The sequence below is a fragment of the Aspergillus oryzae genome, chromosome 5 (genome assembly GCF_000184455.2).
Source record: "Aspergillus oryzae RIB40 DNA, chromosome 5".
Classification (NCBI taxonomy): Eukaryota; Fungi; Ascomycota; class Eurotiomycetes; order Eurotiales; family Aspergillaceae; genus Aspergillus; species Aspergillus oryzae.
In genome coordinates, this window is record NC_036439.1 from 3,914,123 (window position 1) to 3,941,160 (window position 27,038).

The 27,038-nt window shown below is 49.0% G+C and overlaps 5 protein-coding genes across 5 annotated transcripts; 3 read left to right on the forward strand and 2 right to left on the reverse strand.

The window, feature by feature from the left end:
* Window positions 1-5,770: 5,770 nt before the first annotated feature.
* On the forward strand, window positions 5,771-11,258 carry AO090120000460 (kinesin family protein; the record flags this gene model as incomplete). Its single annotated transcript, XM_001824114.3, has 5 exons — window positions 5,771-5,927; window positions 6,043-6,366; window positions 6,422-6,597; window positions 6,648-10,646; window positions 10,698-11,258. The coding sequence occupies 5 exons, from the start codon at window positions 5,771-5,773 to the stop codon at window positions 11,256-11,258; spliced, it is 5,217 nt and encodes a 1,738-aa protein (XP_001824166.1).
* A 735-nt stretch (window positions 11,259-11,993) lies between these two features.
* Window positions 11,994-13,516, forward strand: AO090120000461 (GDP-Man:Man(1)GlcNAc(2)-PP-dolichol alpha-1,3-mannosyltransferase; the record flags this gene model as incomplete). The annotated part of the gene is made up of 2 exons (XM_001824115.3): window positions 11,994-12,828; window positions 12,909-13,516. The coding sequence occupies 2 exons, from the start codon at window positions 11,994-11,996 to the stop codon at window positions 13,514-13,516; spliced, it is 1,443 nt and encodes a 480-aa protein (XP_001824167.1).
* Window positions 13,517-14,335: 819 nt separating this feature from the next.
* Window positions 14,336-15,860, forward strand: AO090120000462 (uncharacterized protein; the record flags this gene model as incomplete). Its single annotated transcript, XM_001824116.3, has 2 exons — window positions 14,336-15,661; window positions 15,750-15,860. The coding sequence occupies 2 exons, from the start codon at window positions 14,336-14,338 to the stop codon at window positions 15,858-15,860; spliced, it is 1,437 nt and encodes a 478-aa protein (XP_001824168.3).
* Window positions 15,861-16,260: 400 nt separating this feature from the next.
* AO090120000463 (MFS transporter) lies at window positions 16,261-18,229 on the reverse strand (the record flags this gene model as incomplete). Its single annotated transcript, XM_023237745.1, has 3 exons — window positions 16,261-16,920; window positions 16,974-17,895; window positions 17,961-18,229. The coding sequence occupies 3 exons, from the start codon at window positions 18,227-18,229 to the stop codon at window positions 16,261-16,263; spliced, it is 1,851 nt and encodes a 616-aa protein (XP_023092541.1).
* A 1,217-nt stretch (window positions 18,230-19,446) lies between these two features.
* AO090120000464 (inositol polyphosphate kinase KCS1) lies at window positions 19,447-23,152 on the reverse strand (the record flags this gene model as incomplete). The annotated part of the gene is made up of 3 exons (XM_023237746.1): window positions 19,447-21,406; window positions 21,495-22,038; window positions 22,672-23,152. The coding sequence occupies 3 exons, from the start codon at window positions 23,150-23,152 to the stop codon at window positions 19,447-19,449; spliced, it is 2,985 nt and encodes a 994-aa protein (XP_023092542.1).
* Between the last annotated feature and the right edge of the window lie 3,886 nt (window positions 23,153-27,038).

Consider the following 27,038-nt stretch of genomic DNA (forward strand, 5'->3'; position numbering starts at 1 on the left):
TGCCCCAAGTGGAAAAGCTATGACCAATTGACCTTTCCCAGACTCTAGATGTCTTATTCTGGGAACGACCGGTTTGCCGAAAGAAGTTCTACTGCCATCCATTCTACAAAAGGTCCACTGGACCTGGACGGTCTCCATTTAGCTGCCAGCACTGTACATTGTATAAGAATCTCAAAATGGGCCGCATAGACAGTACTTTTTATGGACAGAGACTACATATCATGAAGATATGTTATCACAATCCCGGATACCCAGGCTGGTGGAACGTTCAAAAAAGAAGCTCTCCGGAAGTGTTTTCACATATCGGGATACATGCCCGAGGACTATGCTGTCGAGGGTGTAGAGTACCGGGGAAACAAAATCGGGGAGGCTGCTTCGGCTCGTGTATTTGATTGGGGGCCCTATAACAGTATTAGGTAGGGCTATGTGGAGATAAGAGGTGAATATTGTTGGCATGTATGCCTGTACTCATTGGGAAAGGTTGACTTTACCTCGGTGTGTCGTAGATATAATAGCAGGACTATAGTAATCGACGCTCTTACATTGAACTGCGGATAATTTATATCATACGAGGGCGGCGTCAGATTGCAGGTATTCTTAACAACGAATCTAGTTAGCGGTTATTACTAAATTCTAGAGGTGAAGGATACCGTTGAATCTCTGCCATAGCTTTCGTCAGTTCTGGGTAATTCCTTTTGGCTCATGATCTCGGAACATGTCTGGGTATTTTCTTACCCAATCTGTCTTCTCTATTTTCAACCTGAGGTTGGGAGTCCTGCATTACCTCTTACCTCAGTTCATTCCCGATAGCCTCAGCTCTTCCTTGCCACAGAAAAACATTTGTGGCTATTATTACCTGCTCGGCCTGGACCTTGCAGCAGCCCTGTTATGTCCTATAGTGACTCGATATGTCCTTTTTTTTTCTTTTTTTCCCAAGAGAATATCAATACAACGAAGGCAAGGAGTGGCTTCTTCACCGGCAATAAGGGTAGAGCTTCTGCCGCCTTTGGCGACGGAGAGCTCATGCCCTATTTTATGCCTTAGCTGATTGCTGGTTATTCTGTACCCCTATTTTTGTTGCATTATTGATTTACCGTTTTGTGGCAGGGAGAAAACTTGCTCATGTAATGTAGTAAGGGCATCATCCCCTTACCACATCATTATCATCTTGAATAGGTCTAAAGTAGAAACTCTTTAGTGTATAATTCCACACAAGCAGCTTTCATATAGCCATCTCAGATCCTTAGTCAAGATGAAGTTGTCATGGTCATGATCACCAAGTAGATACAAGCTCCTCCCAAGTTGCATTCCATAGAAAGTCTAAATTTAAAGTTGAGATAGAGCCGATCTGACGGGTGGACACTAGAACACCGTTGCTGGAAATCGTTGCCACTGGGGCAAAGAGTGGAATACACATTGCCAGAGGACCGATTTTCGAACCTATCCAAAACCTTATCCTTTTCACGAGCTGTTACGTTTCAGTCGCTCGCCTGCTCGAAGTACTCGGATACGCACAAGCCGAGATTCTGTACATATCTGCTTTATCTCGACAGTTGACATCCCCCTTGCATGAGCGCAAACGCCACCTCACAGCCTGCGAACCAATTGAGCCTATACAGGCTTAGTGCCAAGGGTCCTGCGATGTTCACGTTCAGTATCTATCGAGTCTTTCGAAGATATATCCACATAGGGATGACACTATTGATTTTTCCAGATCTCGTTGAACAAAGCGTATCGGTGGCAACTGGCGCCTCCTTCTCTTCGTTAATGTCCGCGATAGATACCTGACCTTGCATAGAGTTTCGATTCTGCAATCGACTGAAGGAGAACTCCTTTTCACTGAGCACCTAAGAGTGTCCTTGCATACGACAACTTTAGTCCTGAACCCTGAGTAGACTTTCGGGCCCTTGCTCTTCTTGATAGCTGTCATTAATATTAGTCTAGGGCGATCAAGGGGCTGGGACATATCGCATTATTGGGCTCGGGTTCGTCTTTCGCGAGGTAGCCGAGGTGGCCAAATATGAGATCACAATATGCCATGCAGTTGTATCACCGGTCTGCATGTACTCCGTACATATGCACGATTTGGCGAACCGTTGAAAAACCGAATATTCCAACTGGTCTAGACTGTCCCCAAATGGAGTATTTGATCATCGATTCTGAAACTCTGGGGCCGGCTTTGGTCTGCCCCCTCTCTAATTACGATTCCCAGAAAGGTTACTGCTAATTTTACCTAGGTTGCTCCACCATTCTCTGGCAGACAGCCTCTCCCGGACTGCCGGCTGCAAACTCTCTGCATGTAGGGTCGTTTTTTTTTTTTTTTTTTTGTTGCGTTTATTGGGACTCCCGTGCTGTCATAAACCATAGGGCTCACTTGGACTTATGATGTAGGGGCGGGTGAATAGAAGACAGGAGAAAGGGGATGTCTTTCACGATCGCAGCAACCAGCAACCTCGGCCGCTTCGCGATAGAGTGGCTAGCGCAGATGGCACGGACCTCAGGTCTATCTTTGCTAGACTGGACGTACTCCGAGGGCCTATGCCGGGCAAGTAAAAGATCGACTGGTGTTGTTAACGAGCTTGGCGAGGGAAAGACTGGTACTTTAGAGTTGTTCGGGTCAGACATTCCCTCATTTTTCCTCTGCCAGGGCCGTAGCGTGTACGACATGTATAACGGTTGGTAGGGTTGTCTACCGGGAGATTATGATGCGTTGAAGTCGTAGAACAGTCACCCTAAGGAGGAATATCGGGTTTATTATAGCATCCGTTGTGGACCCCGGGCCGGCTTTCAGAACCTCTTGTGAGTGTCATATTTTTACATTTATGCCCTCGGCACAAAGGGTCTCCATATGACTTGGATTGGTTTAATTGCAGGACTTGTTCGCCTTGAATGGTTTGTTGCCTACACTGTCTTTATTACGAATTACATATCAGGATTTGGAGTTCGGGGGTTTCTGGATCCTTAGGGGCAATTGCGATCAACGAGCGTTATTTTACTGACTCATGGTTTAGCTCAACAATGAGGTTAATTGCTTTGATACATATATTTGTTCGTATAGCCTGAATTATTGACATCAACCGATTGAGTATATATGGGGACAGAGAATTGGTCGGGGTATATCATGCAACCGTCAATTTAACCAGCTAAGCCCTAGTGCTCCTTATGGATATCAGCCATGTGGACGTAGGAGAAACACCCATAATTCATGTCCCACACTCTCGCCCTAGTGGTTCGCGCTAGGACCTTGTTGTTTTACTTTTTTGCATCCTAGGAAGAATCTCTCGCACGGATTTATATCATATAATTAGCATTCATGACGAAAATATCGATCAGTGGGGTGTCAGGGTAAGTGGCGGATTGGCCGTTGACAGTAATACACAGTACAGATATTGACGGCCAGCGCGGAAACCCTCAGTTGTTGCTCATGTTCGACATGATCTCGAAGGAGTTCATCCGACACTGCCGTATGTCCTGTCTTTGTGTACCTTAGTATAGAAACTGGAGCTGGAACGGCGGCGTCAACCCAATGACAGTTGATACACGAGGACCCGCATCTCCGTTGAAGCAACGGACTGTGTCAACTCAGCGTCAAGCTTTTGCATTGGGTCTCCTCATCGCACGTGTAATGAAAGTCTAGGCATCGTGATTCCGGTCGGTCTTAATTTCGCTTGCTTCCGCGGGAGCCTTAGGTTAGCTTGTCAGGTTTGAACGGTTCCCGTTGCGGTTATTTCTCCAGTAGTTTATCCTGTCGCTGCCTTTGTCTGTGTTGGTAATTTTGTACCTTTTACCTTGCACTTGCTTACGAGGATTGAGGCTAGGAAATTGATTCTACTTAGGTCGGGTTTTAAATATGTCTTAATATATTGGGCGTCTTCTTGGCTTTTTTCTGATTTCAATTTGTACTATAGTAGTTCGTCGGGCGGTCAAGGAACTAGTGACCTATAGATATAGAGTATACAATCCGCTTGCTGGCTAAGAGACAATGCATATCGGATCTCTGAATCAGATAAATGTTTACATGCAGCTTTCTCCATCTTTTGCCAGTTATTGATTCAGATTCTATCGTGGAAAATTCTTCGGGTTCCTGGAGTGTTCCGCCCGGTAGCGAACCATGGGAACCGACCAAGGTTACCCAGTGGTGCGGACAGCCGTCATGCATTACTAGTGGTTAGTATATTCAGGGGTAAAACAGGTCGTCGAAGGGGCGGTTCGCAGATTCTGACACCCACGGCAATTATCCCAGTCGTGAACTGATTGATATTTCGATCCGCATATGCAAGCGTGATAATTTCCCTGGAGGTGGTCTGTTTTATGGTACGGAGGAAATAGTCAGTCAATACTCCGGCAATAGTTCAGTAATAATCCTCCGTCGCAGAGAGTCAGTAGTAAGTACGTACATACTAATGATGGCCTGAGGAACGGACCAAGACAGTTGCCGATCTAAGCCTAGACTTGGTTCCGGTGGTTCCCCCTGGCGTGGTTAGTACAGTATTAGCAGTTTCACAACTATCGCTTTTTTTTTTTTTTTTTTTTTTTTTTTTTTTTATTTTGGATCAATTTATCAATATTAATACCATGGCTTATTATCATAGCTTTGGGCTGTTAGTTAATATTAGAATTGCTTAGATAGATGTATGTACTCCGAGATAGTACGGAGTATGGATGTAGTATCTTCTACTCCCATATAATTAATACCCGAGGATTAATACTTCCCTGAGTGTCGAAAGGAGACCACGCCCAGTTTGCCCGCCGTTCGATTTCTCTTGCCTCTTTTATTTTTATTTTCCGTCTCTTTTCCAGGCGGCTTACAAAAAATACTCCACATAGGCAACTAATCTAGATACGTAGAGGGGGCAAAATATGAACCTGCATGATTAGATAGGAAAAAAAAAAAAAATGTACTCTTCAGGAAATGAGTTCCTGAATTAATTACGCACCGCCCCTCCTTTTACCCCCCCTACTCTCACATATTGTTAGTTACTACTCCGTAGTCTACCGTTCAACACCTACTTCCTCCACTGTGAACCACTCCAGCCCACTGGACCAATCGCCCCAGTTTTAGTTCGCTTCAATTGTGGAAGGCCACCAATTAACTTTGACCGGCCTTTTCAGGAGTTACGACAAACTAAGTTTCTAAACTACCCATTTTAGTTTACCTTCTCTCTCTTTCTCCGTACCCTTTCGACCAGTCTAGGATTCAGGTACCCTACGACTAATGCTTACTACCGTAACTGCTGCCACGACTAACGACTAACGACCTGGTAAGTTCTACCCCAGACCTGTCATTGGCACTTCTTTTCCCTTTCCCTCCTCCATCTCTTCTTCTGCTGGTGTTGTTGTCATTTTGTCGTCGTTACTCTTTCCCTCCTTTGTTTCCGCTGCTCTTCGAGGCGCTGAACTATTTGCCCGCTACCATTGGCTTTTTTGTCTCCAATCTTTTTGGTTGTATTTTATTCCCTCTTCCTTCTAATTTGCTGGATCTCCGACTAGGTGTCTTCGATCTTTTCGTATGCTTTGTCTGCCCTGCAAATAAGGGGACCACTCACGTCGCCGATTGCCGCAGGCCGCCATACCGTGCGACTACTTCGTGGAAAACACATTCAAGAAAAAAAAAAAAAAAGCCTCAAACAACAAATAACCATACAATTAATCACCGCTGATGACACTCTCCTTCTCCGATTCTTGACCAATAGAGCAATTTTCGCATCCCACCACGCCCGACCTTTTCGCCCAACAGTGAATCCGCTCGAAGTGTCTAGATAAAAGGGTCATGACGGCCTCGCCGCCGGGTTCGCCGTCAGGTGCGCCTCAGCGACTCAGCGGCATCATGCGTACCCCCCGGAGCAACAGTCGTTTGAGCATGAGCTCTAAACAAGGCGGAGGAAGTCGGGCCTCTGATGAGGATGGCAAAACGGCTGTCAAAGTTGGTATGTTCTCCGTTCGCTTTGTGATTGCCGCTTTGGTTGCGCGGAAATTTGTCGCGATTGCGGAAAAAAGACTGCCTTATGGATCTCGTTCGGTACAGCACTAACACCTTCGCAGCCGTCCGTGTCCGACCTCCTTTGCAGCCCGACGACCCAAATTATGAATTAATTCCGCAACGTTTCCAACGTTCCATGGTCCACGTCACCACACCAACCAGCTTAGCCGTGGATGTTCCGCAGGGTCGCAAATTGTTTGTTTTTGACCGGGTTTTTCCCGAAACGGTAGATCAGGCTGGTATCTGGGAATACCTCAACGACAGCGTCACTTCTTTCCTACAAGGATACAATGTCTCGATTCTGGCCTATGGCCAATCCGGTGCGGGTAAATCCTATACGATGGGAACATCGGGGCCCAGTGAACAGACTTCCAGTCAAGGAATGGGTGAGTCTGCTTCAGTATAGCGCGGCTGGAGTATGCGGTTGGCTCACGGAATCAGGAATTATCCCACGCGCCGCCCAATATCTTTTCGAAAAATTGGAAGGTCCCCCGAAACACAATCGCAACAGCTCGACAGGCCTTCGGACGCCCGCGCGATATTCCATCAGCTCCACTTCAAGTTTCAGCAAGGTGAACACTGAGAAAACTTGGCAGATGAAAGCTACTTATGTTGAAGTACGGTTACATACCTCAATACGGAGTCAAAATGAGGCTGACATGTGCAGATTTACAATGAGCACCTGAGAGATCTCCTTATCCCGGAATCAACGCCCGCAAGTGAGCGCAGCACAGTTACCATTCGCGAGGACACAAAGGGTCGCATCATTCCTACCGGTCTGCACCAAGTCAACATCAACTCGATCGATGACCTCCTAGGCGCGTTGAACTTTGGCTCGACCATTCGACAGACCGACTCGACTGCGGTCAACGCGAAGTCTTCCCGATCGCACGCGGTGTTCAGTTTGAACCTTGTTCAGCGTAAATCCGCGAATGGAATCACCTCCACTAAGGACAAGCGCATGTCCATGCCCGCCGATATGTCCTCTGGCTCGGACGTCTCCGTTACCGTGGAGAGCAAGTTCCATTTTGTAGATCTTGCTGGAAGCGAACGGCTGAAGAACACAGGAGCGTCTGGAGAGCGCGCTAAAGAAGGTATCTCTATCAACGCTGGTCTGGCTGCCTTGGGCAAGGTCATCTCGCAGTTGTCCTCCCGTCAAGCAGGCTCTCACGTCTCCTATCGTGATTCGAAACTTACTCGGCTCTTGCAAGACTCTCTGGGCGGAAACGCGTATACCTACATGATTGCCTGTGTGACGCCAGCAGAGTTCCACCTGAGTGAGACGTTGAATACCGTCCAGTACGCGCAGAGAGCGCGGGCGATCCAGAGCAAACCTCGAATCCAGCAAGTGCATGATGAGGGCGACAAGCATGCCGTCATTGAAAGACTCAAAGCGGAAGTGGCATTTTTGCGACAGCAGCTCCGCAATGCTGAGGATAATGAACGGCGCAGCGTCGGTCCACAAGACCGGTCGGAGCGTCAGAATGAGAGGGAGGCTGACCTCCAGAACCAGCTCCTCGATGTTCAAGAAAGCTATAATGCGCTCAGCCAACGACATGCTAAACTGATCTCCGAGCTTGCTAGAGATTCGGAAACGGAAGAGGGCACTGATCCGAATGATGCCGCGTCGTACATCGGCAAAAACTCCATTGAAAGGTTGAAACGGTCTCATTCTTTTGCGGAATCTGTTGAGCAAGTGGTACTGGAATATGAGAAGACTATCCAGAGTCTCGAGTCTTCCCTTTCCAACACGCGATCTTCACTATCGGCAACCGAAAGTACGCTTCTTGAGCGCGAGACCAGATGCACGTACGTCGAAACTGTCAATACACAGCTTCAAGCTCGTATCCAGAAGCTCCTCGAAAGGGAATCCGGCACAGAAAACTACCTTCATGAGTTGGAGTCTAGGCTTGATGGGCAATCCTCCGGTGAGGAAAGACAAGCGGCCATCATCTCGGAGCTTCGCAAAGAATTGACTCGCGCCCGCGAAAGTGAAGCGAACTGCGAAGATTACATAACGACGTTAGAGGAGCGCCTGGCGGAAGCCGATCAGGATATGGAACTTATGCAACGAGAAGTTGATCGCTTGGAGCATGTCATCGAGCGTCAAAGGAGCTTGGGGAAGTTAGATAACCTCCTATACGATCTTGATCACAGCCAGCAGAACGGCAGTGCAACAAGGGACCACGACGAACCGGAGATGGAGACACCTGTCAAGCGTGCTTACCATCCTCAAAGGCGGGCGGCGTCGCTTGATGTGTTGACCGAAGCTGTTGAGACTGCTATCCCGGAGTCCGATGAGGATCTAGGCGAACCCGCCCCCGAGGTTGAGGGGGACACCCTCATTTCAGAGCCACCTGCTGAGGCTAGTGAGGATCTTAAAGCTTTGGAAAACTCTACCGACCGCCTCCAGATCGATCGGACCCCTAGCCCGACTCAGTCCAGGGTCGTTGCAGATAAGCTCGATACGGTCACCCAGGAGCTAATTGATTTGCGTATGCAGCACGAGTCCACAGTAAGCGAGTATGAAATACTCGAGGCCAAGTATGAGCAAGCCATGAAGGAATTGGCCGATCTGCGGCAGGATGCTGCAGACGAAGCTCGGCATTCCTCACCTGATGCCCGGCATCTCATCTCACCAGCCCCTACTTCGCGACCGGTGTCTTTTTTAGAGGATGCCAAGGCCCCCGACTCGATGACTGGAACACAACAGTCCTCCTCGCGATCACTCTCATCGGAGTTATCCTTGGTCGGGGAGCCTGCTGCTTCGCACGACTCGTCTAACGCCAAGTCTGCGCCCGAAACAGAAAACTATGTAGATGCAGTGTCCGAAAGCGACGAGGCCAAGGCACAGGAGGTCGAGCACATGCGTAGGCTGCTCTCCGAGCATCAGGAAGGTGTCAGTATTATGACCCAAAAATATGCTGAACTACAAGCCGAACACGCCGAGACCCTACATCTCATCGAATCACTGAAATCCGAACTTCAGAAGCCACGAGTTTCTCCCCCCACGACACCGGGCTATAAGCCTGTCATTCGGAGGAAGTCAAGCCAAACCCTGATTGGAAATGTCGACCGAGCCCATCGATCTCTAGCCGCCTTGCGGAACATCGCAGTGGAAGAATTCGATAGTCGTCCTGGTACGATGCAAAATTTCGAGGTACATTTGGACTCAGCTATGCACGAATTGCACAATCGTATGGAACGTATCCAGGCCTTGGAAGCCGAGAACCAGAGTGTGAAGAAGGAAATGGAGACGAAATCGACCATCATTTCTGGGCTTACCCGTGAACGTTCCAGTTTGCAAGGGGGCGGTTCATCGGTGGATATGGGTCTCGTCTCTCAGTTGCGCGACCAAGTTGTTCAGCAGGAGAACATTATCAACGAGATGAAGGAAGCGCACGAGGCCAGAGAAAAGCATCTCCTTGCTGAAATCGAGGAGTTGAAGGCTCTTCTTAAGACCCAAGAGGAAGCCGCCAAAGCATATGATGCAGGCGCGGAGGAGCAGGACAAGAAGATTGGCCTCCTTGAGGGCGAACTGACACAATGGAAGACCAAGCACCAGAGCGCTGTTGAATCTCTGCAATCCTCGGAGCAGCAGCTCAGCACTACGCTGGCAGAGCTCAACAGTGCTCTGGCCACGTTGGATTCAATGCACGCCGAAAGAGCCGCTGCTGGTGAAACATCGTCTGCTGAGAAGGAGGCAGCCGCAAAGGCTCTGGAGAACGAGAGGTCCCAGCAGCAGGAGCTTGTTGAGGGACTGAAGCGTGATATCGAGCAGCATAAGTCTACAGCTGCTGCTCACGTGGACACAATTGCCTCCCTTGAGAAGTCCCACAGCGCAGCCCAGCAACAGCTATCGGAGCTTATCGCCTCGAAGGATGTCAGCGGAAATGAAATCGAAGCGCGCCAGACCCGTGTATCTGAACTTGAGCAGGAAATCGAGACCCACAAGTCACATGCTGATTCATACAAGAAGGATTTAGACTCCTTGCAGGAATCACACAAAGCAGAGCTTGTCGAGTTGGAGGCGCGGGCTAAGGCTGCGGCACAGGCCGAGTATGAACTGCAGCTCGCGGAGAAGGATACCGAGCATGACAACGCCCTGAAGGCTCTGAGAACCGAGATCACGGAGTCGCGGGACGAATTGGTGAAGTTGCTCAAGATGGTTTCTAACCTTCTGAACTCCGACGTGACCGCAGACAATCTGGCTGACCAGATCCAAGAAATTCTGACGCAGAAGCAGCATTTCTCTGACAAATATGCGGAATTGATGGACACGAATGAAGATCTCCGCAAGCAAATAGAGCTTAAGAGCAATGACACCGACCGTGTCGACGAGCTGACTAAGAGCAACACTGAAAAAGAGGCAAAGGTGAACGAGCTTGCCGTCCTGGTTGCTACACTTGAAGATACTTTGAACCAGAGAAATGAGCAGATCAAGAAGAAAGAAGCGCTTGTTGAGGAGATTTCGGCCGAGAAAGAGAAGAGCGTTCGTCTTGTGGAGGAACTCGAGGAGCAAATCACCAACAGTTTCGATCAGCACCACAACCGTCTCTCCATTATTCAACAGGAGCGTGACCAGGCTCTGGAGGATGCAAAGGCTAAAATCGTCACTTACGAGTCGGATATCGAAACTTACAAAGTACGAATTGAACAGCTGGAGGTAAGTTGTCCCACAATAACCTATGGTATCCAACCATTAACGGATCTGCAGCTTCAAATCAAGAACAGCTCCGGCCAGGATTCTACCTCCCACGATCGCAGCAGTTCTATCACCTCGAACTTGCGGAAGAGCTCTTCGGCAACATCCCTCCCATCTCCACCACCTGCCATTCCCCTTCCGCCTCTCCCTACCATTGCTTCCGCTACCAACGGCGCCTCTGGTAGCATCTCTCCCCCAAGCTCTCGCCACGCTAGCAAAGAATTGGCCAATACCCAGGTCGTTGAGGATCAGGAGGCTCGTATTCGCACTATAGAGAAGCATCTCTACGCTGAGAAGCAGCTCACTGCTACTCTGGAAGAAGCCCTCGGAGACCTTGAAGCCCAGAGTAACAAGGTCAAGTCCGATTGTGAGGCTTGGAAGAAGAAGGCCATGCAGCTGGATGAGGAGCTGATTACCCTTCGCAAAGAACGCAACTCGCAGCGCCTGTCACTCCAAGCTGTGGAGGAGGAGAGAAATGCTCGCCGCGAAGCTGAAGCCGCCAGAGCCCAACTTGAAGAGCGTATGAATGCGCTTAACAAGAAGAAAAAGAAGAGCACCCTCAACTGCTTCTAGTTCTTGGGCTTCGAGGATCTTGTTTCTTATTTCATAGATTTATTGTTTTGTTTGGCCCTTAAGAGATGATGTTCATTCCCCCTGTATTATGAATTCGACGCCGATTCCCCTTGTTCGATTCGCGATACCTTTTTTCTTCTCATGTGTGTATTCGCACTATATTCGTTATTTACCCTCCAGGCCCGTTTCCCCCTCTTGTTTTACATTACGAATCCTGCCTTATGATATGTGTCTGTGTGGTTTATTGGCTTAGCCTGATGTTTGTACGTCTATACATACCGGATATTAGGCTGAACGAAATGGCGCTGAGCAATGTGTATATAAAGACCGTCATATGACAGTTTTGAACAGCTCACATTTCTCTCGTTGTAGTTTTGTAGGCTTGTCTGTAGCTCTTGGTTGTTCCTTTGCTGTCCTAGTGGTAGTAGTAGTTATTGACAACATGTTCATAGGGTCTCTGTGGATAAATCCGAGGTTCACGAAGTAGTCAGAGTACAGATATGAAACAAGAACTGGTACAATTAAATCCAGGCATGGATTCAGTGCTCTAGTAAATGTATGTAAGAACAATAAATTCTTATCAGATAAGAAAAATAAACCCCATATCATCACATGACGTAGCCAATGGCCGCGTGTCGCATACTCAACCAAAGCGCCAGCGCGCAATACCAATTACAGAAATGCCCATTCGCCCTCCCACCCCGTAAAGATCCTCAATTTCACCCTGAGAGCGCCATGCCGGGCCTCAAACGCTCCAATGTGATCATCATCCACCCCGATCTGGGCATCGGCGGTGCCGAGCGTCTTATCATCGACGTGGCGCTTGCGCTCCAAAACCGCGGCCACAAAGTAACGATCTACACCTCGCACCGCGACAAATCACACTGTTTCGAAGAAGCGCGCGATGGTACCCTCGACGTTAAAGTGCGGGGCAACACGATATTCCCCGCGCACGTATTCCGACGATTCCATGTCCTGATGGCGATCTTAAGACAGTTACATCTCACCATTTCAGTCCTGGGAGAGACATCTCGTACTTCCGATACGAACGAGAAAAGCAAAGAGAGCGAGGTATTAGAAGATGACATCTTCATCGTCGACCAAGTCCCCGCCTGCGTACCCTTTCTAAAGACGTTTGCGCGCCAACGACAGCGGATCCTCTTCTATTGTCACTTCCCGGACCAGTTACTTGCGTTTCGGGGCGAGGCCGGGTCGCTCTTGAGTTTTGTGAAGACTCTTTATCGGTACCCGTTTGATTGGTTTGAGGGGTGGGCTATGAGTGCTTCTGATAAGGTTGTTGCGAATTCGAGGTTTACGAGGGGTGTTGTGAAGGAGGTTTTTGGGGGTGAGAAGCTTGGCGATGTTAGTGTTGTTTATCCGTGTGTTGATACGGAGGCTGCGGCTTTGAGGGATCCGGTGGTTGTGAAGGATGGGGAGACGTTGTGGGGTGGGAAGAAGATTCTTTTGAGTATTAATCGGTTTGAGAGGAAGAAGGATATGGCGCTTGCTATTCGGGCGTATCATGGGTTGGGGGCGGAGAAGAGGAGAGGGACTAGGTTGGTTATTGCTGGTATGTCTTTGTTTTTGTCCTCTTCCTTTTGTTTTTCTTGATGTTGGGTGTGATGTGTTTGGCTGACGATGGTGCTATAGGTGGTTATGATAACCGGGTCCAGGAGAATGTGCAATATCATCGGGAACTGGACGAGCTTGCTACTAGTCTGGGGTTGCAGACTGCTACGTCTAAGACGGTTATCTCGGCATTGTCTGTTCCGGATTCCATTGATGTGTTGTTTTTGTTGTCCGTGCCCTCTGCGTTCCGAGATATGCTACTCGAGCATGCGAAATTGCTTCTTTACACGCCTATCAATGAGCACTTTGGCATTGTGCCTGTCGAGGCGATGCGCGCTGGAATCCCCGTCCTGGCGTCGAATACCGGCGGCCCGTTGGAGACAATCGTCGAGGGCGAAACGGGGTGGCTCCGCAACGCGAAGAAAGACGCCGACTGGACGGCGGTCATGGATAAGGTGCTCTACGGAATGGACCAGAAGGAGTTCGACAGGATGTCCATCGCCGCGAAAGAGCGAGTGGAGCGGGAATTCTCCCTAACGGCCATGGGTGACCGACTGGAGGCGGAGATCTCGGACATGCTCGCGCGCGAGAGACGTCCGTTCGCCGGACTCCAGCAGATCCTCGTCCTTTTGGCCCTGTCCGGAGTCATGCTCTCACTGCTTGCTGCTTTTGCCCTGAAGATGATCTGAGTGTTGTTGCTGATAATACCCCCGCGTCTCTTACCTTCTTGTACAGTATAATACACACTATGCAATACAATACCCTCAATCATTCAATGAATCCAAAAGTTATAACTATAAAACCCACCGTTATCACCACGTGACCTCGCGCATCCTACGCGACACGTGCATATGTACAGTACATATCAATCCTTATCAACGACAAAAGCTCCCCCAAAAAAACAACCACTTCCTCATCCCCAAAAAGGAAGACAAGATCCTATAATGCCAGAGGTAATAAACCTCCTCTCCTCAACACCACCCCCTCCACCCCCCTCCTACCAACCCCGTCGTCCCTCCCTCCCCTCATCCCCAATCCCCCCACCACCCCGACCATTCACCCTCCCAATCCTCTCCTCAGACTGGGACCTCCCCGAATCAACCTACAACAATGACGACCACAACAACGACAACAATAACAATCCCCCAAAACGACCCCGTCTAAGCGAAGAGCTCCCCAGTCCTGACAAACCGCCCTCGCCGAAACCGACACATATCCCGGCGTCGAGGAACCCGCTGTTTCTTTTCTCGGATGATATTTTGCCTTCGTCGGATGGGATACGGCCTTGTGGGGGTGGGAGGGAGGAGGAGGATCCGATTGTTTTTACTTCTTCGGCGCGGGGGAGGGAGAATGAGACTGGGGTTAGGGGAGGTGTAGTGAGGGAGGGGGGAGGGTGTGGGGTGGATACGATTACGATTGATGATGATGATGATGACTATGATCTTGTGAGTTGTAATGGGAATGGGGATAAGAACGTGATTCGGAATGGAGGTACTGGTAGGGGCAACATGCGCGATCAGATCGAGGGGTTTAGTGATGATATTGCGATGTCGGATTTGAATGAGCTGCTTGGGGTGGATGCTACGACGAATAAGCGGCCTGGGTTATCGAGTCGGACGGCGAGTTTGTTGGCGAGTCTTGATCGGTCGAAGTCCGGGTCTTCTGGCGGGGTGTCGTCAGGTCGGAGGGGGCGTGTTGATGTGGAAGAGGAGGTGGATGAAGTGGAGGAAGTGGTTCCGTCTCGGAAGACTAAGGCGCCACGGAGGACGGCTACGAAGGCTACGAGTGCGGATAAGGAGGCCAAGGCGCGGGAGAGAGAGGCGATGAAGGCGCAGCGCGAGCGGGAGAAACAGCTAGAGAAGGAGCGGAAGCAGAAGGCCAAGGAGGAGAAAGCGCGGGAGAAACAACTTGCGGCCGATCTCGCGGAGGTGAATAAGCTGAAGGTGGATAAGAAGGAGTCCACGCCGGAGATGATCATCGATCTTGCGAGGGAATTCGAGGGATTGAGCGTGGGTAATCAGACGGTCGAGTTTATGAAACGGCTCAAGGTCGAGCAGACGTTTTTCGACAGCGAGATTCCTAATGTTGTGAAATGGCGACGGAAGGTCATGGCTAAGTACAACGATACCCTAGGCCACTGGGAACCATGTGCACTTCATATCCGCGAAGAAGAACACGTTCTTGTTCTCGTAACTGCGCAAGAGTTCGTCGACATGGTGATAGACACCTCATCCAACACAAACGACCTCGACCACCACGTCCACCGACTCAAATCCGCCTACGCCAACTGCAAACCAATCTATCTAATCGAAGGCCTCACAGCCTGGATGCGCAAGAAGAACAACTCCCGAAACAGAGCCTACCAAGCTGAAGTCCGCCGCCAATACTCCCAATCCCAAACCCAAGACCAACCCACCACCACCACTTCCCGCCGTAAGAAAACAACAACAGTCAACAAACCCGAAACCGCACCCCCAGTATCCGACGACACAATTGAAGACGCCCTCCTCTCCCTCCAAGTCACGCACTCCTGTCTCATCCACCACACCAACGCACCCCCCGAATCAGCCGAATGGATCAAAAACTTCACAGAACACCTCTCGACCGTCCCCTATCGCCGCGAAAGAATGGAAGGCAATGACTCCGCCTTCTGCATGGACGGAGGCCAGGTCAAACCTGGCGAAAACAAATCCGATACCTTTATCAAAATGCTCCAGGAAGTGAACCGTGTCACGGCGTCCATGGCATATGGCATTGCGACTCAATACCCAAGTGCCGTCGATCTAGTCCGCGGAATGCGAAGACATGGTCCGGCCATGTTGGAGGATGTAAAGGTATGCTATAACGTTACCTGACCTTAACTTCAAGTCATATCAAACTAAATACTACATGCCTGTTCAGACAAGCTAACTGTTCATACAGAAATCCGCAAATAGAAACGGTGCACTAACGGATTCCCGTATCGGACCGGCGGCAAGTAAACGCCTCTACAAGGTCTTTATGGGTCTAGATCCATCTGCAACTGATATTTGAACACAGTTTATATGGTAGGTAGGTAGGATTATTTTGGTGAGGATACTTTGTATATGGTATCTTGGTATCTTTTATTGGTCATTATTTTGCTTTATTCTGGGGTATTGGAGTATATGGTGTCTCGGAGGGGTTGGGGCTTCTTACTTATCTGTTAGGTGGGATATTTCGTCCCATACGCTCGTATTATGTATAAAATTTCGGGAACATGTATATGTCGCATAGTTCAACTATGCGGATGGAACCAATGATAATGAATTCAAGAATAGATACCATAACCTAAGCTGCCAATTTCGCCTTGTCTGCCTGCCTGAAAATGAACCATGTAGAATAAACTACCCAATGTACGCCTCTATCCGGTACTGCATCCTGATGGAACTATATAAGAGTGAACACACGCAACTCAAACAGAAACGCCCCTGCGTTTCCAAGATCTCCAAGCGACACTCCATACGGCAATAGCCACCCATACGCTCAGCGCACATCCCAAGGCCCAGTAGCCAAAGCATTTCCAGCCGTGGCACTGGCCGTCCGTTGAGCCATTGCCTCCATCTGTGGCGTCTTGGTAAAAGCGGGAGTAGATGAGGCCCCACAGTGCAGCGCCTGCTGCCGGGAACATGGCAACGATACCCCAGTTCGTGCCGAAGTTCTCAACACCCCAGACAACGGAGATGATGATGGGGCAGAGGGAGAACGCGCTCCCGTAACCGAAGCCGATAAGGCCTGTGGTTATATGGGACAATTCCGGGTGCTGGACCGGAAAGGGAGATGCGAGGAGAAGATAGCCAAGTGAGAGGAGAACAGCGGATGGGAGGAGGAATGTTAATCGAGATAACGTAACTCGCTTTGAGCCTGACGGTGAGCTGGGACGCACGGCTTCTGAGTTAGTTGGGAAAAGATGCGTTGCCGGGGGGGCGAAGAAGTCCGACAGGGATCCTGTGAGGAGTCGGGCAATTGTTGAAGTGAGCGCAATAGTTGTCACATGTGTAGATGGTTTGCCGGCAGGAGAAGGAGCATTAGAGGAGCTTGACTCTGGGCCCAGAGCTCCGACCACAGTACCCAGCTAGGAAGGTCAGCAAATCATTGTATAATGGCAATGTGTGAAATGTCACTTACGTTGTTGATGTATGCTTCTCCTGGTCCAGTAACCAAGAAGAAGCCCAAGGCAAGCCACCACATCGTATGATCCTTAAGGAACACCTTTGTTTCCCAATTCAATAGCCAGTTTTTCTTCCTACGTTCCTCCTCCTCTCTCTCTTTCTCAAGCCTTGCTGCTTCCCTCTCTTCTTCAGTTTGGGTCAGTGATAGCGTTCGTTCTTCGTCGTCTGCATTGTCAGACTGCGAGAATGTTCCATACGCAGCTCTAACCTCGCTTCTCGACCGGAAGAACTCGCTCTCTTCCAACAGGCCACTCCTCTCAAGTTCTTCGACTGCCTCATCAATATATTTCTCCTCATCCTCATCCACAATTCGTAATCCAAAAGTCCCAATTACACCTATACTAAAAAGCAGTGCGGCAAGGAAAATGAAGTATCGGAAGACGTCTACATCGCCATGGCTGCCATCTTCTAACCGTTCATACAAAAGGTAAGTACCCACTTGACTCTGCCACATACCACTAAGGCCAAAAGCAGCTATAGGTATGGCAAGCATAATTCCTTTGTGCTTGCCCCTGCCAAAGTTTTTGGCGCAAGTCGTGACGGCGGCCAGGTACATGCAGCTTGTGGCGGTCCCGACGCACACGAAAGCCACTACCATCACCCAAAAAGGGTATCCATTTCCACCTGCATCCGGAGGTGGACCGTTCTTGTACACGATTGCAGCTAAAAGGTAGCCTATTCCGAAGACCGTGCCAGAAAACAAAGCCAGGGGCGAAGGGGTATACCGGTCACAGAGGTATCCAAAGATTGAAACGGGTAGATACATCGACACACCAGCAGCAATCGATACAGCGTTAACTCGGAGTTGAGTGTAATGAAGACGGGTGAGAAACAAGGGGCCGTAAAGGGAGAACGCAGTGATGCTGCCAGCTCCTAGGCTGCATCATTTTGTTAGCAAGGACAGTTAGGGCGGGATGTAGCGAGATCTTGATATCGGACTCACCAGGTTACTATCCCCAAGGCAAAGCTGCATATCCGTACCACTTCTTTAGCCAGCCTGCGGCGATCCCTTTCGACTATTTCTTCAACAACATCATTCAAGAGACCGTCTTCACCGTCACTATAACGGCGTGCGGAGATCCTGGATTCCGGTCGTGAGTGTAGATCTCTACACTCTGTGTCTCCACCAGAGTCGTAGATAGCCAGTAATGGACGGTTTGTGTCAAAGTCTCGTTTATCAATAGAGGAGTCTCGGCCATTGGATGGGGGCATTTTGTCTTCGGTCTGGCTAGTGGAGAGAAGCTAAAGATACTGACTTTCGTACGGAAAAAACTTTCAAGGAATATATATATGCCTATCCGAGCTGGACAAGCTAGGGTCCAGTACACTGTTCCTGTGAGCAATTGAGCAGGCAGCTGGGGGAATCAGTTGACTGAGCTCCGAGGTTCAGATCCGCTACGTCACCGGGAGGTTTAAGGAAAGGGCATATTGATGAGAACGAAATTTCCAAAGAGTTATACAGTATAAATTCGAGATGAAAGATAGCCACCTACAGACACGAGATACAAGATAGACAGGCGGACCTATGGAATGAGAGGTAAGGGGATGAGGAGAAAGAGTCATGCATCATCTGCTGGCGATTACACCGCTTATCGCCGATTGCACGTGACGCGTGCTTATCAGTCAGTCAATATCCCCCTTTTAGGCAACTCCCTCGGCTGACTTGCGTTGCCTTGCTACCTGCGATGCTACTTGGGCCTGGTCACAAAACATGTATGATTATGAAATTCTTGTCTAAAGCCTCCCACCATTTATGTACATTAACATACTTCTGGAACGTCAACCCCATAACTCAACATGGAAAAAGGTCCAGGGAATCGGACAAGTTCCCGGGAGGTATAATCGACAAAACATGTCCGAAATAGAAACAAAACCTAGAGAGAGCAAAAAAGAAAAAAAGGGAAAACGAAAAGGAAAAAAGGAAGAATAAACAAATAGATAAAGGGCAATTTCATACACGCCGTCAGAATGGAATCGCTCTCGCACAAAAGACCTTCTATGATGCTCCAGGCATGTATAGACAAGGGCTCTGAAGTGAGCATTGTGCCATGATGAATCGTCAGTATCGTATTATCGGTTGTCGAAAGACGCCTCCACCGCATCCCCCGGATGGGTCGTTAAAACGTCGTCAACATCATTGGACGTGCGTAGGGAAGAAAGGAACAGAAACAAGTGGAACAATAACGCCTGGTCCATTGCCATGCAATTTTGACGCCGTTTCCCGTTGTTCTCAAATGATTCTTCGATCGACTCACTTGAAAGAGAATGCAAAGCCACTAACTCCGAACTGGGAAAGATGAAACAGACTGAATAAAACGGTGAAGAGACAAAAACAAAGATAAAAGAGAAGAAACCCCAAGAAGTTAAGCAGGGGATACGTAACAACAGCAGGAGCGGGGTAAACAAAACAGTAGGATGTGAGAACAACACTAATAGCTGACTTCGCCTGGATCGCTTTCCATCACCCCTTCATCCCAATAGCGATCGGACAAATCCTCTTGGCCAGACACCTGGGATCTTAGAGCAATGGTCTCGCCCTCTCCTCGTTCAATATATTCATCCTGGGTGAGCTCCCTCAAGATACGCTGAAAGTACATTCTGAGGGACCGTAGACCACGCAGATAACCGCGATCGATATCATCCGGATGATGCGGGGGGCAAGGCGCATCCGGGGAAAGCTCATCTTCACCAGTGACACAGTTTGCAAAGTCGACAATCTTCAGCTGAACATCAATGTTATTGTGTCCCTCGTCAGAGGTACGGCGTTGCAATGGAATTCTCTTGTTGTCAACACTCTTGTCGGCCTGTGAAACCTTCTCAGGAGAAGATTGTTCGCCGTCATAAAGGATCAAAAGACTACTAGCGTAGAGCCGATACCGTTTCAGCTTTCGAATCATATTCTCCAATTTAGACAATTTTTCAAGGATGACAGGGATCTTCTTCGCCACGCTGGTATAGCTGACACCATCGTAGAGGAACCGGGTGAGAGCGTCCTGGAATTCACGCCCTGATTTCAGATCCCTGCCGAAGTACTTGTCTTCGAATGTATATTCCTGCTTTTTCACATTCCAAGATTGCATGCCGCAGAGCCGGACACCTAGCTGCTGAGAGGTTGTTGACTGGCACTTCCTTCTTTGAGATTTCTTTTTCTTCTCATTAGCTTCGATTCCATACTGGCGTGTTCCCATTTTGAGATCGAGAACACAAGGTTTGTTCATGCCAGCAGTGAGATCTTCTAACAGCAAGAAAAACTGCACACGGTCATCCTTTCGTGTCTGTGCCTCTTTGGGATTGGAAGGAAGGAGGAAGCGGTTGTCCTCTTTCGGTTGAACAAGGATGGAATCTTTCGGAGGCATATCAGCAGCAGAGCCATCCTCGGCTTGTGCTGCATCAGCTATATCGGGGTTCAAGGTTGCAAAGTTGGGTGGTTTCACATTCTGAGGAGCGGATGGCACCATTTGAGCATCTGCTTCCATGGAGAATATCTCGTCCTCTCCATCACCGCCATACCCGTCATCTTCAAAGAACATTAGTTCGCCTTCTTTCTTTCCCGGGCTCATGCTCCGTCGTCTTTGCAAACCACTTCCGGAATGGCGGCGCCTTACCCGGCGAGACCGCGAGACAGAGTTAGAGCGTGGCTGGGGCTCTTCTATTCGGATTTGTTGAAGGCGGTTATGGGTCGAGTCTAAAGCGGTAGATGCTGACGATGATAAGCCGGGGCCTTCACCTATTTGCTTCGTAATGTCTATAGCAGCAGACCGTGGTGGTTCATTGGGTACGGATGCATTGCGACGGCTACTAGCGGTGTGATCCTCGGACAAGTTAGCCCTCCTGCGTGTAACACTATCCGAGGACATCCTTGGTAACGTGATGTGGCCTCGAGCATGACGCCGGTGATGGTGAATGGCCGGAGGACTGAAGACCTCTCGGAGAACCTGCTCCTGCAGCTTGCGGTTGACCGTCGTGGCACCCCAGCTAATTTTGGGCTTTTTGGGAGAAGTGAGTGCATCGTCCAGAGATCCATTCTTCAACCTTTGTTCACCAGGCATCGCCGCAACACCATGAGCGCATCTCTCTCGGCTCATTGTTATACCGTCCGCAGTTTTTGGCCGTTGTGGGCGAGAAAATAAGTCGGCCGGGATAATGTGCCGGTTATTTTCAAGGATCACCTTAGGAATGATTCCAGTGACTTGTTTCTGACTAAAAATCCGTGGCTGATCCACGGTTTCAGACGGACGAGAACCGTCGGTAGTTAGTGAATTGGTCTGCTGGGCGCCATTTGTCTCACCCGTGGCATGTTCGCCATTTGAGATCTCAGTATTCCCCTCTGACGTTAACTTGGAACGCTTCGGGTTTTTAGAAAAGGTTACGTTCAACACACCGATGTACCTGAAGAAAGAGCACTGATTAGCAAGGCGCCACAGAGGGACTAACGTTGATAGACTCAAAACCAGATAAGGGCTGTATTAATATATACCTTGGAAGGAACATGAGCATCTCCGGGTGTCTGCGTTCAATGCGCTCATAGAATTCATTCTCCCGGTTGTTGAGCTGTTTACACACGGCGCGCCTCGAGAAACGGAAGACGGTCGTATGGCCACCCACCTGATGCCGGTAAGGTTTCAATTCTACCGCGCCCAAAGGGGCATCTGCACTGTGCTTGCGACCACGGCGTGGAAGGCGTTGACGTTGAGTTGGTGTCGCAGTCGGTGTCATTTCAGCCTCATCAGTTAAACTCGACTCTTCGTCGCGAGTAGACATGCCACTTTCATCCGCCGAACCAAACTCCGATTCGCAAGTTGAATACTCACTGCCGCGATCGGTGGTGGCGCTCGGGGGCTTTTCAATCAACTCTTCTAATTGTGGAGCTTGTCTGTCTTGCAGATCACCATGCAGAATTCTACTATCATTCTTAGATCGAAGAGATATATCCACATGATTGATTTCTTGCTCATCAGAGACGCTATGTCTCTTGGGCACTAGAACGTGACTACTCTTCGTGGGCGATGGGTCGAATGGCTCTGCACCATGTTGACCATCCGGATAAGACTGGACGTGATCAACCTCTTCAGAAACAGTGACGCGTTCATGGGGATAATACACAGCGGACGAGATTTGTTCATCATCTTCGTCTTCATATTGCGCAGAGCCACGGCGCCGTTCTCGATCTGTATCCGACGAAGGTGAGAGACCGGGGACCTCCTTTGAGAAGTAGTCCCTGCCGCCTTCGGCAAACTGCGTTGGGATGCTTTTGGAAAACGATGTACCGCGAGCACCGCCTGGAGTTAAATGGAAATTGCGGATCTCCTCAAGTAAGCTGCGAGGCAAGGTTTTATAAGGCTTCCTTACATCGTCGTTCATCGTGCGCTGCGATGTATCGCCCTCCGGAATCGGGGCGATCACCGGAGCATTGGCCATTGACAGATGAGATAAACTTTTCGAGCTTCGAAGATTAGAATCGTCGGTGGACACCAACAATTGAGGCTGCGACTCAGACAATTCCGGAAGGTGACGAGGTTCAGAGTGGATAGCAGGTTGATGCTTCTCTGATGGCTCTAGAGGGTCATCGTGCCGTCGTCCACGGTCCTCCCTTCTTTTACGATCCGGTGAAGTAGTATTTTCTTTGAACAGACCCAGATAATGGCTTGACTTACGGCTGCGCACATGAGACGTCGGCTCTGCGTTAGTCAGGTTTGCCTCGATCGAGTGATCTACTCTGCCACGACGACCACGGCTCGAGCTGCGCCCAATTCCTAGTTCAGGCGCAGCGTGCGGTGAAGGCTGTTCGAGCTTTGGAAATGACGTCGTTTCCTGCTGCGTCTCCGCAGGCAGATGGTCTAAAGGGACCACTGAATGGTGTTGTAGAACAGACGCATCATTGAGAGAGGACGAGATCAGACTGCGGTTGACGGGAGACTCCTCTGGAGACTCAATGCCGGTACCATCCGTGGTCGTCTTGCGCAGGGGTTGCAAATTCTCCCAGCCCGAGATCTGCGGGCTTCGTTGACCCGTCTCGTGCTGCCTATCCAGGTCTACATCAGGACCGACCGAAAACAGTGGGGAACGACGAGCCGGGATAGAAGACGGCAATAGTGACGGAGGGAAGGAAGGATTTCTGTGGACGTCAACTTCCATGTGGGAGAGGTTGGCGATAGTATGACGGGGGAGGACCTTGGAAGAGGGAATTGGAGAAGGAGAAGCGGATGCATTTTCGCCGGCAAGATTCAAACTCGTGGACAGTTCATTGTCTGTGTCTCCTTCGGGCGGAAGCTGCGGTGAATTACTGAGTTCGTTATCAGAAGGGAGGTAATGGGTAGCAAAGATGCTATCTCTCTCTGACAACTGGGGACTGTGGAAGAGGTCAGGGCGGGAGAGCTTTTCGTGGGGGACGGTTGTGGCCCTTTTTAGACCGAAGCCGGCCGACGGTTTGGCCCATTGATGAGCGGTGGGGGATTCAGCACGGGAAGGAGAAGGAGCTTTTTGGATGCCATGGTGGAGGAGCTGATCCCGGGCGTGGTGGCGCGGCTGCTTGTGATCACGGCGTTCAGGCCCGTCAGAGCAATCATTTTGGGCAGACGCAACAGGTGTCACCAGGGGTCGAGACCAGGTATTTTCTGATGCAGACGGAGGGCTTGACATGGGGAGGACATTGGTCGGGCGTGCACGACGACAGGAGGATTGAAGATTGAGGCCAGAGAGGGCAGGCTATGGTTGGTGCGTTTTTTCCACCTCAGGCGCGCAACGACGAAAAGGTCAGGTAGAGGGGGGTGAGGATCTGGCGTCAACGAGTTAGAGAATGGAGTCACTATTGGAAAGACAAAACGTACTCAAGCCGCATTAGCCACGTTTTGGAAGAAGGACACCTTACAGGCTGGAAATTAAGCGCAGCCACCGGAGATGATAGGCATCGGTAATGGGGGTACAACGCAAGTGTTATCGGATCGGGGAGGTTTAGAGTGGGATGCTTGGGAGGTATGTATGGAATTGAGTATAAATTAATCAGGATTGGGTTTCGGGGAGGTGGAGAGGAGGGGTGGGAAGGTAAGGTAAAACGAGCAGCACTACGGAGTACAAGTCGTTTCTAAGAGGGTAAGTAAGAGCACGCTGGACGAGGTAGGGATGGAGTAGCAAGGCCCGGTATGTTGAGGTAAAGCACTAGAAAGAACAGTTACCGGGGGAGTGTTCTTAGTGGTAAAAGAGAGTTGAGTTGCAAGGGTAAAGTCACTAAAGAAGAAAAGCAGTTGGTCGAGAAATGACGCGGATCTTCGTCACCGCCTTTAGTGGGTCCCAGGATAAAAAGAAAATAAAATAGAAAAAAACAGAAAAAGAAAAAGTAAAAACAAGTTTAATGAAGAAAAGGGAATAGCAGCGTTCTTAAAAGATACAAGAAAAAGAAGAGAGTTTACAGCGATGTCAAGATAACAACAGGGGGGGAATGCAGAAACAATGATCACGGGGTTTGGTATCGCTTTCAACTGCATACAAATGCGAAGACAAAGGACGGAAAAGTAAGCTGTACTTTTTGGTACAAAATAAAAAATTAAACTATAGGGGGATATCGAAAGGATGGCAGAAGAATATGAAACTGGAAGTACTCTGTACAAGAAAAGGGATCATGAAGTCACCGAAGAGGAGCATCTTGTTCCCACTTGGGACTGAGGAAATGAAAGATAAGCCAATCACCGGTGATAGCAGTAGTAATAAGAATGGGGACATTCCCCCAAAACAGAAGGGGTGGTCATCTGTTCCATACTGTTCCGGGTAATCTTGATTCCCATCCAGTCCGAGGCAGTAAGGATACCCAAGCTATTGGAAACTTCTGTGGATACGCCACTTCTCTGGGGTATTACTGTACTAGTACCAGCCATCATCCAGCCCCAATAGTAGTACTAGACTACTAGTCTATCTACTCCTCAGACTATCTTGCTAATAGCTTTAACGGCGATGTTGAAGTATTATTGTTCAGATACCACAATGCTCGACAGTCATCATGATGTGTCCAATTTCCTCCGAGAAAATTGGAGTGAAACATTTGATTTGCATACATGATATGGATACATCCCTTTGCATATGATAGAGAGAAAATCAAATCTTGACGACGAACCAAACGTCGTTCCAGTGAATCGGAGATCTCGGAATGCAGACCCCGTCAAATCAACAATAGTTCTCAAGAATGACCCGTATAACTTAACTATTGAAGGGGGGAGGGATTCGATTGAATTTTGCTCTTGGGCAAATAATGAAAAGACTCAAAGTTCCACGGAGTTTCCATTGGACAACCTTGCGTGCGAGGGTAAGTATAGGTAGCAATTAGGTCTCGGTACTCAAATTTTCGGTCACCCACAAGACTCCTAAAATTCTCTACTACTAATACTCATGGGTATTATCATCATTCTCCAACGGACCGCCCCTTAGGATCTACATATTCCAATTACTAGCCATAACGTAACGGTGATATGGGGTTATATTCCATCTCCATTCCTTCCATTCCACTTCATCTCCACATCCACATGATCGGATCAGCCCCAACCTGCCAATCATTGAACAACGTGATCGACTTGCTTGGCCATGGTACCTTCTGGCAGACGGATGATAAGGCATCAACATTTTTGAGACTCTTGGGTTCACCGTCTTATCTATATACCATGGAAATAAACATACCTAGTCGATTCCTTCCTCCTTGCAGCCGGAGTTTTACCCGTTCCTCCCGCTTTTCCTCTGAGACAGTACCACTTGGTTGAATTCCCAACACAACGCTATGCCAAGTGTTTATACCTAGGGAGTACCTTCAAGGCTTCCAACGAGTACCACCACATCTAGAAATTGACCAATGCGATGCCGTTTACCCGCGCCTCGGTAGGACATGGCTGACTCCCATGGATGATCATCCGTGAGGTCCAAGAAAGGGGAACCCTACTATATTTGTCAGAACCCAACGCCTAGACGGCTTCCTCGGTGACACGGTTTTTCTTGGTCTTTAACGGACCGTTTTCCGAGAGTAAAACTCAAAGTCTTGGTCCTCCAGTCATTGAGCTTTCCATTACCAAATCCAAAAGTAAAAAGAATCGCTCCAGGTGAGCGAAGACCTTCCACGTGATCCTATCATTCACTTGCTGCCCGAATTCGAGTCATTGTTCGGGGAACCACGCTTTGGGAAGTAGTTCACTATCTCCAGCTTTGCCGGTGAATTAGGCTATCAGTAAAATGAAAAATAGCGGAAGCAATTCCTAAATGATGTGTCAGGGACCTTAAAGCACAAAGGTGTATAAAGGTCTACAGACTCAAGCCATGGTTCTTGGAGAGACAGATACATGCACGAATGGATATATGAATCAATACCATACATTATCCCATTTGCTACCTATAAGCTGGTCATTTTGGGCAATGGATATGACACCTGCAGTCTGATGGATTCTCTTTTGTATCAGCTAACTACATTGAAATAGGACCCAACGGAACTATTGCCCAGGTGTCTAATGTTCTATCATACCGTTGAAGTGGTTCTACCACGAACAATAAACACAAATACTTTCTTGTTCCAAACAATTGCTCTCAATAGGATCAAAACGGTAGCCCTACTCTCTAGGCCACATTGAACAGCCATATCTTCCATTGCTTGAAGGTGAGCCTGCGAGCAAGAAAACAAAGTGCTTTCGAAAAGCCATCGATTAGTTAACAACTAGATAGCATTAGAACAAACGATCTTTGTAAACTAATTGGGCCAATGCAGTAGGGATACTCGTGCAGTAACTGATGCACAGATAGATACATAGTTGAAGCTTGAGCTCATTTTAAAAGCTGCGACTCTGACATCTATGCGATAAGCTCCTCGCCGATTCCGCAGGCGCCCGCTGACAGCAGTGAACAATCACATTGCATACACTAAGACATCGCTATTGAGGCCAACTCAAGTCTCATATCAGTCAACTCTACTGACCATACCCAAATTTTAAAGTAAAAGCAACCTTGCTTTGAGGAAGGTGGCAGATTTGGTTTATTTCTGTTATGTGCCATGGCCTGG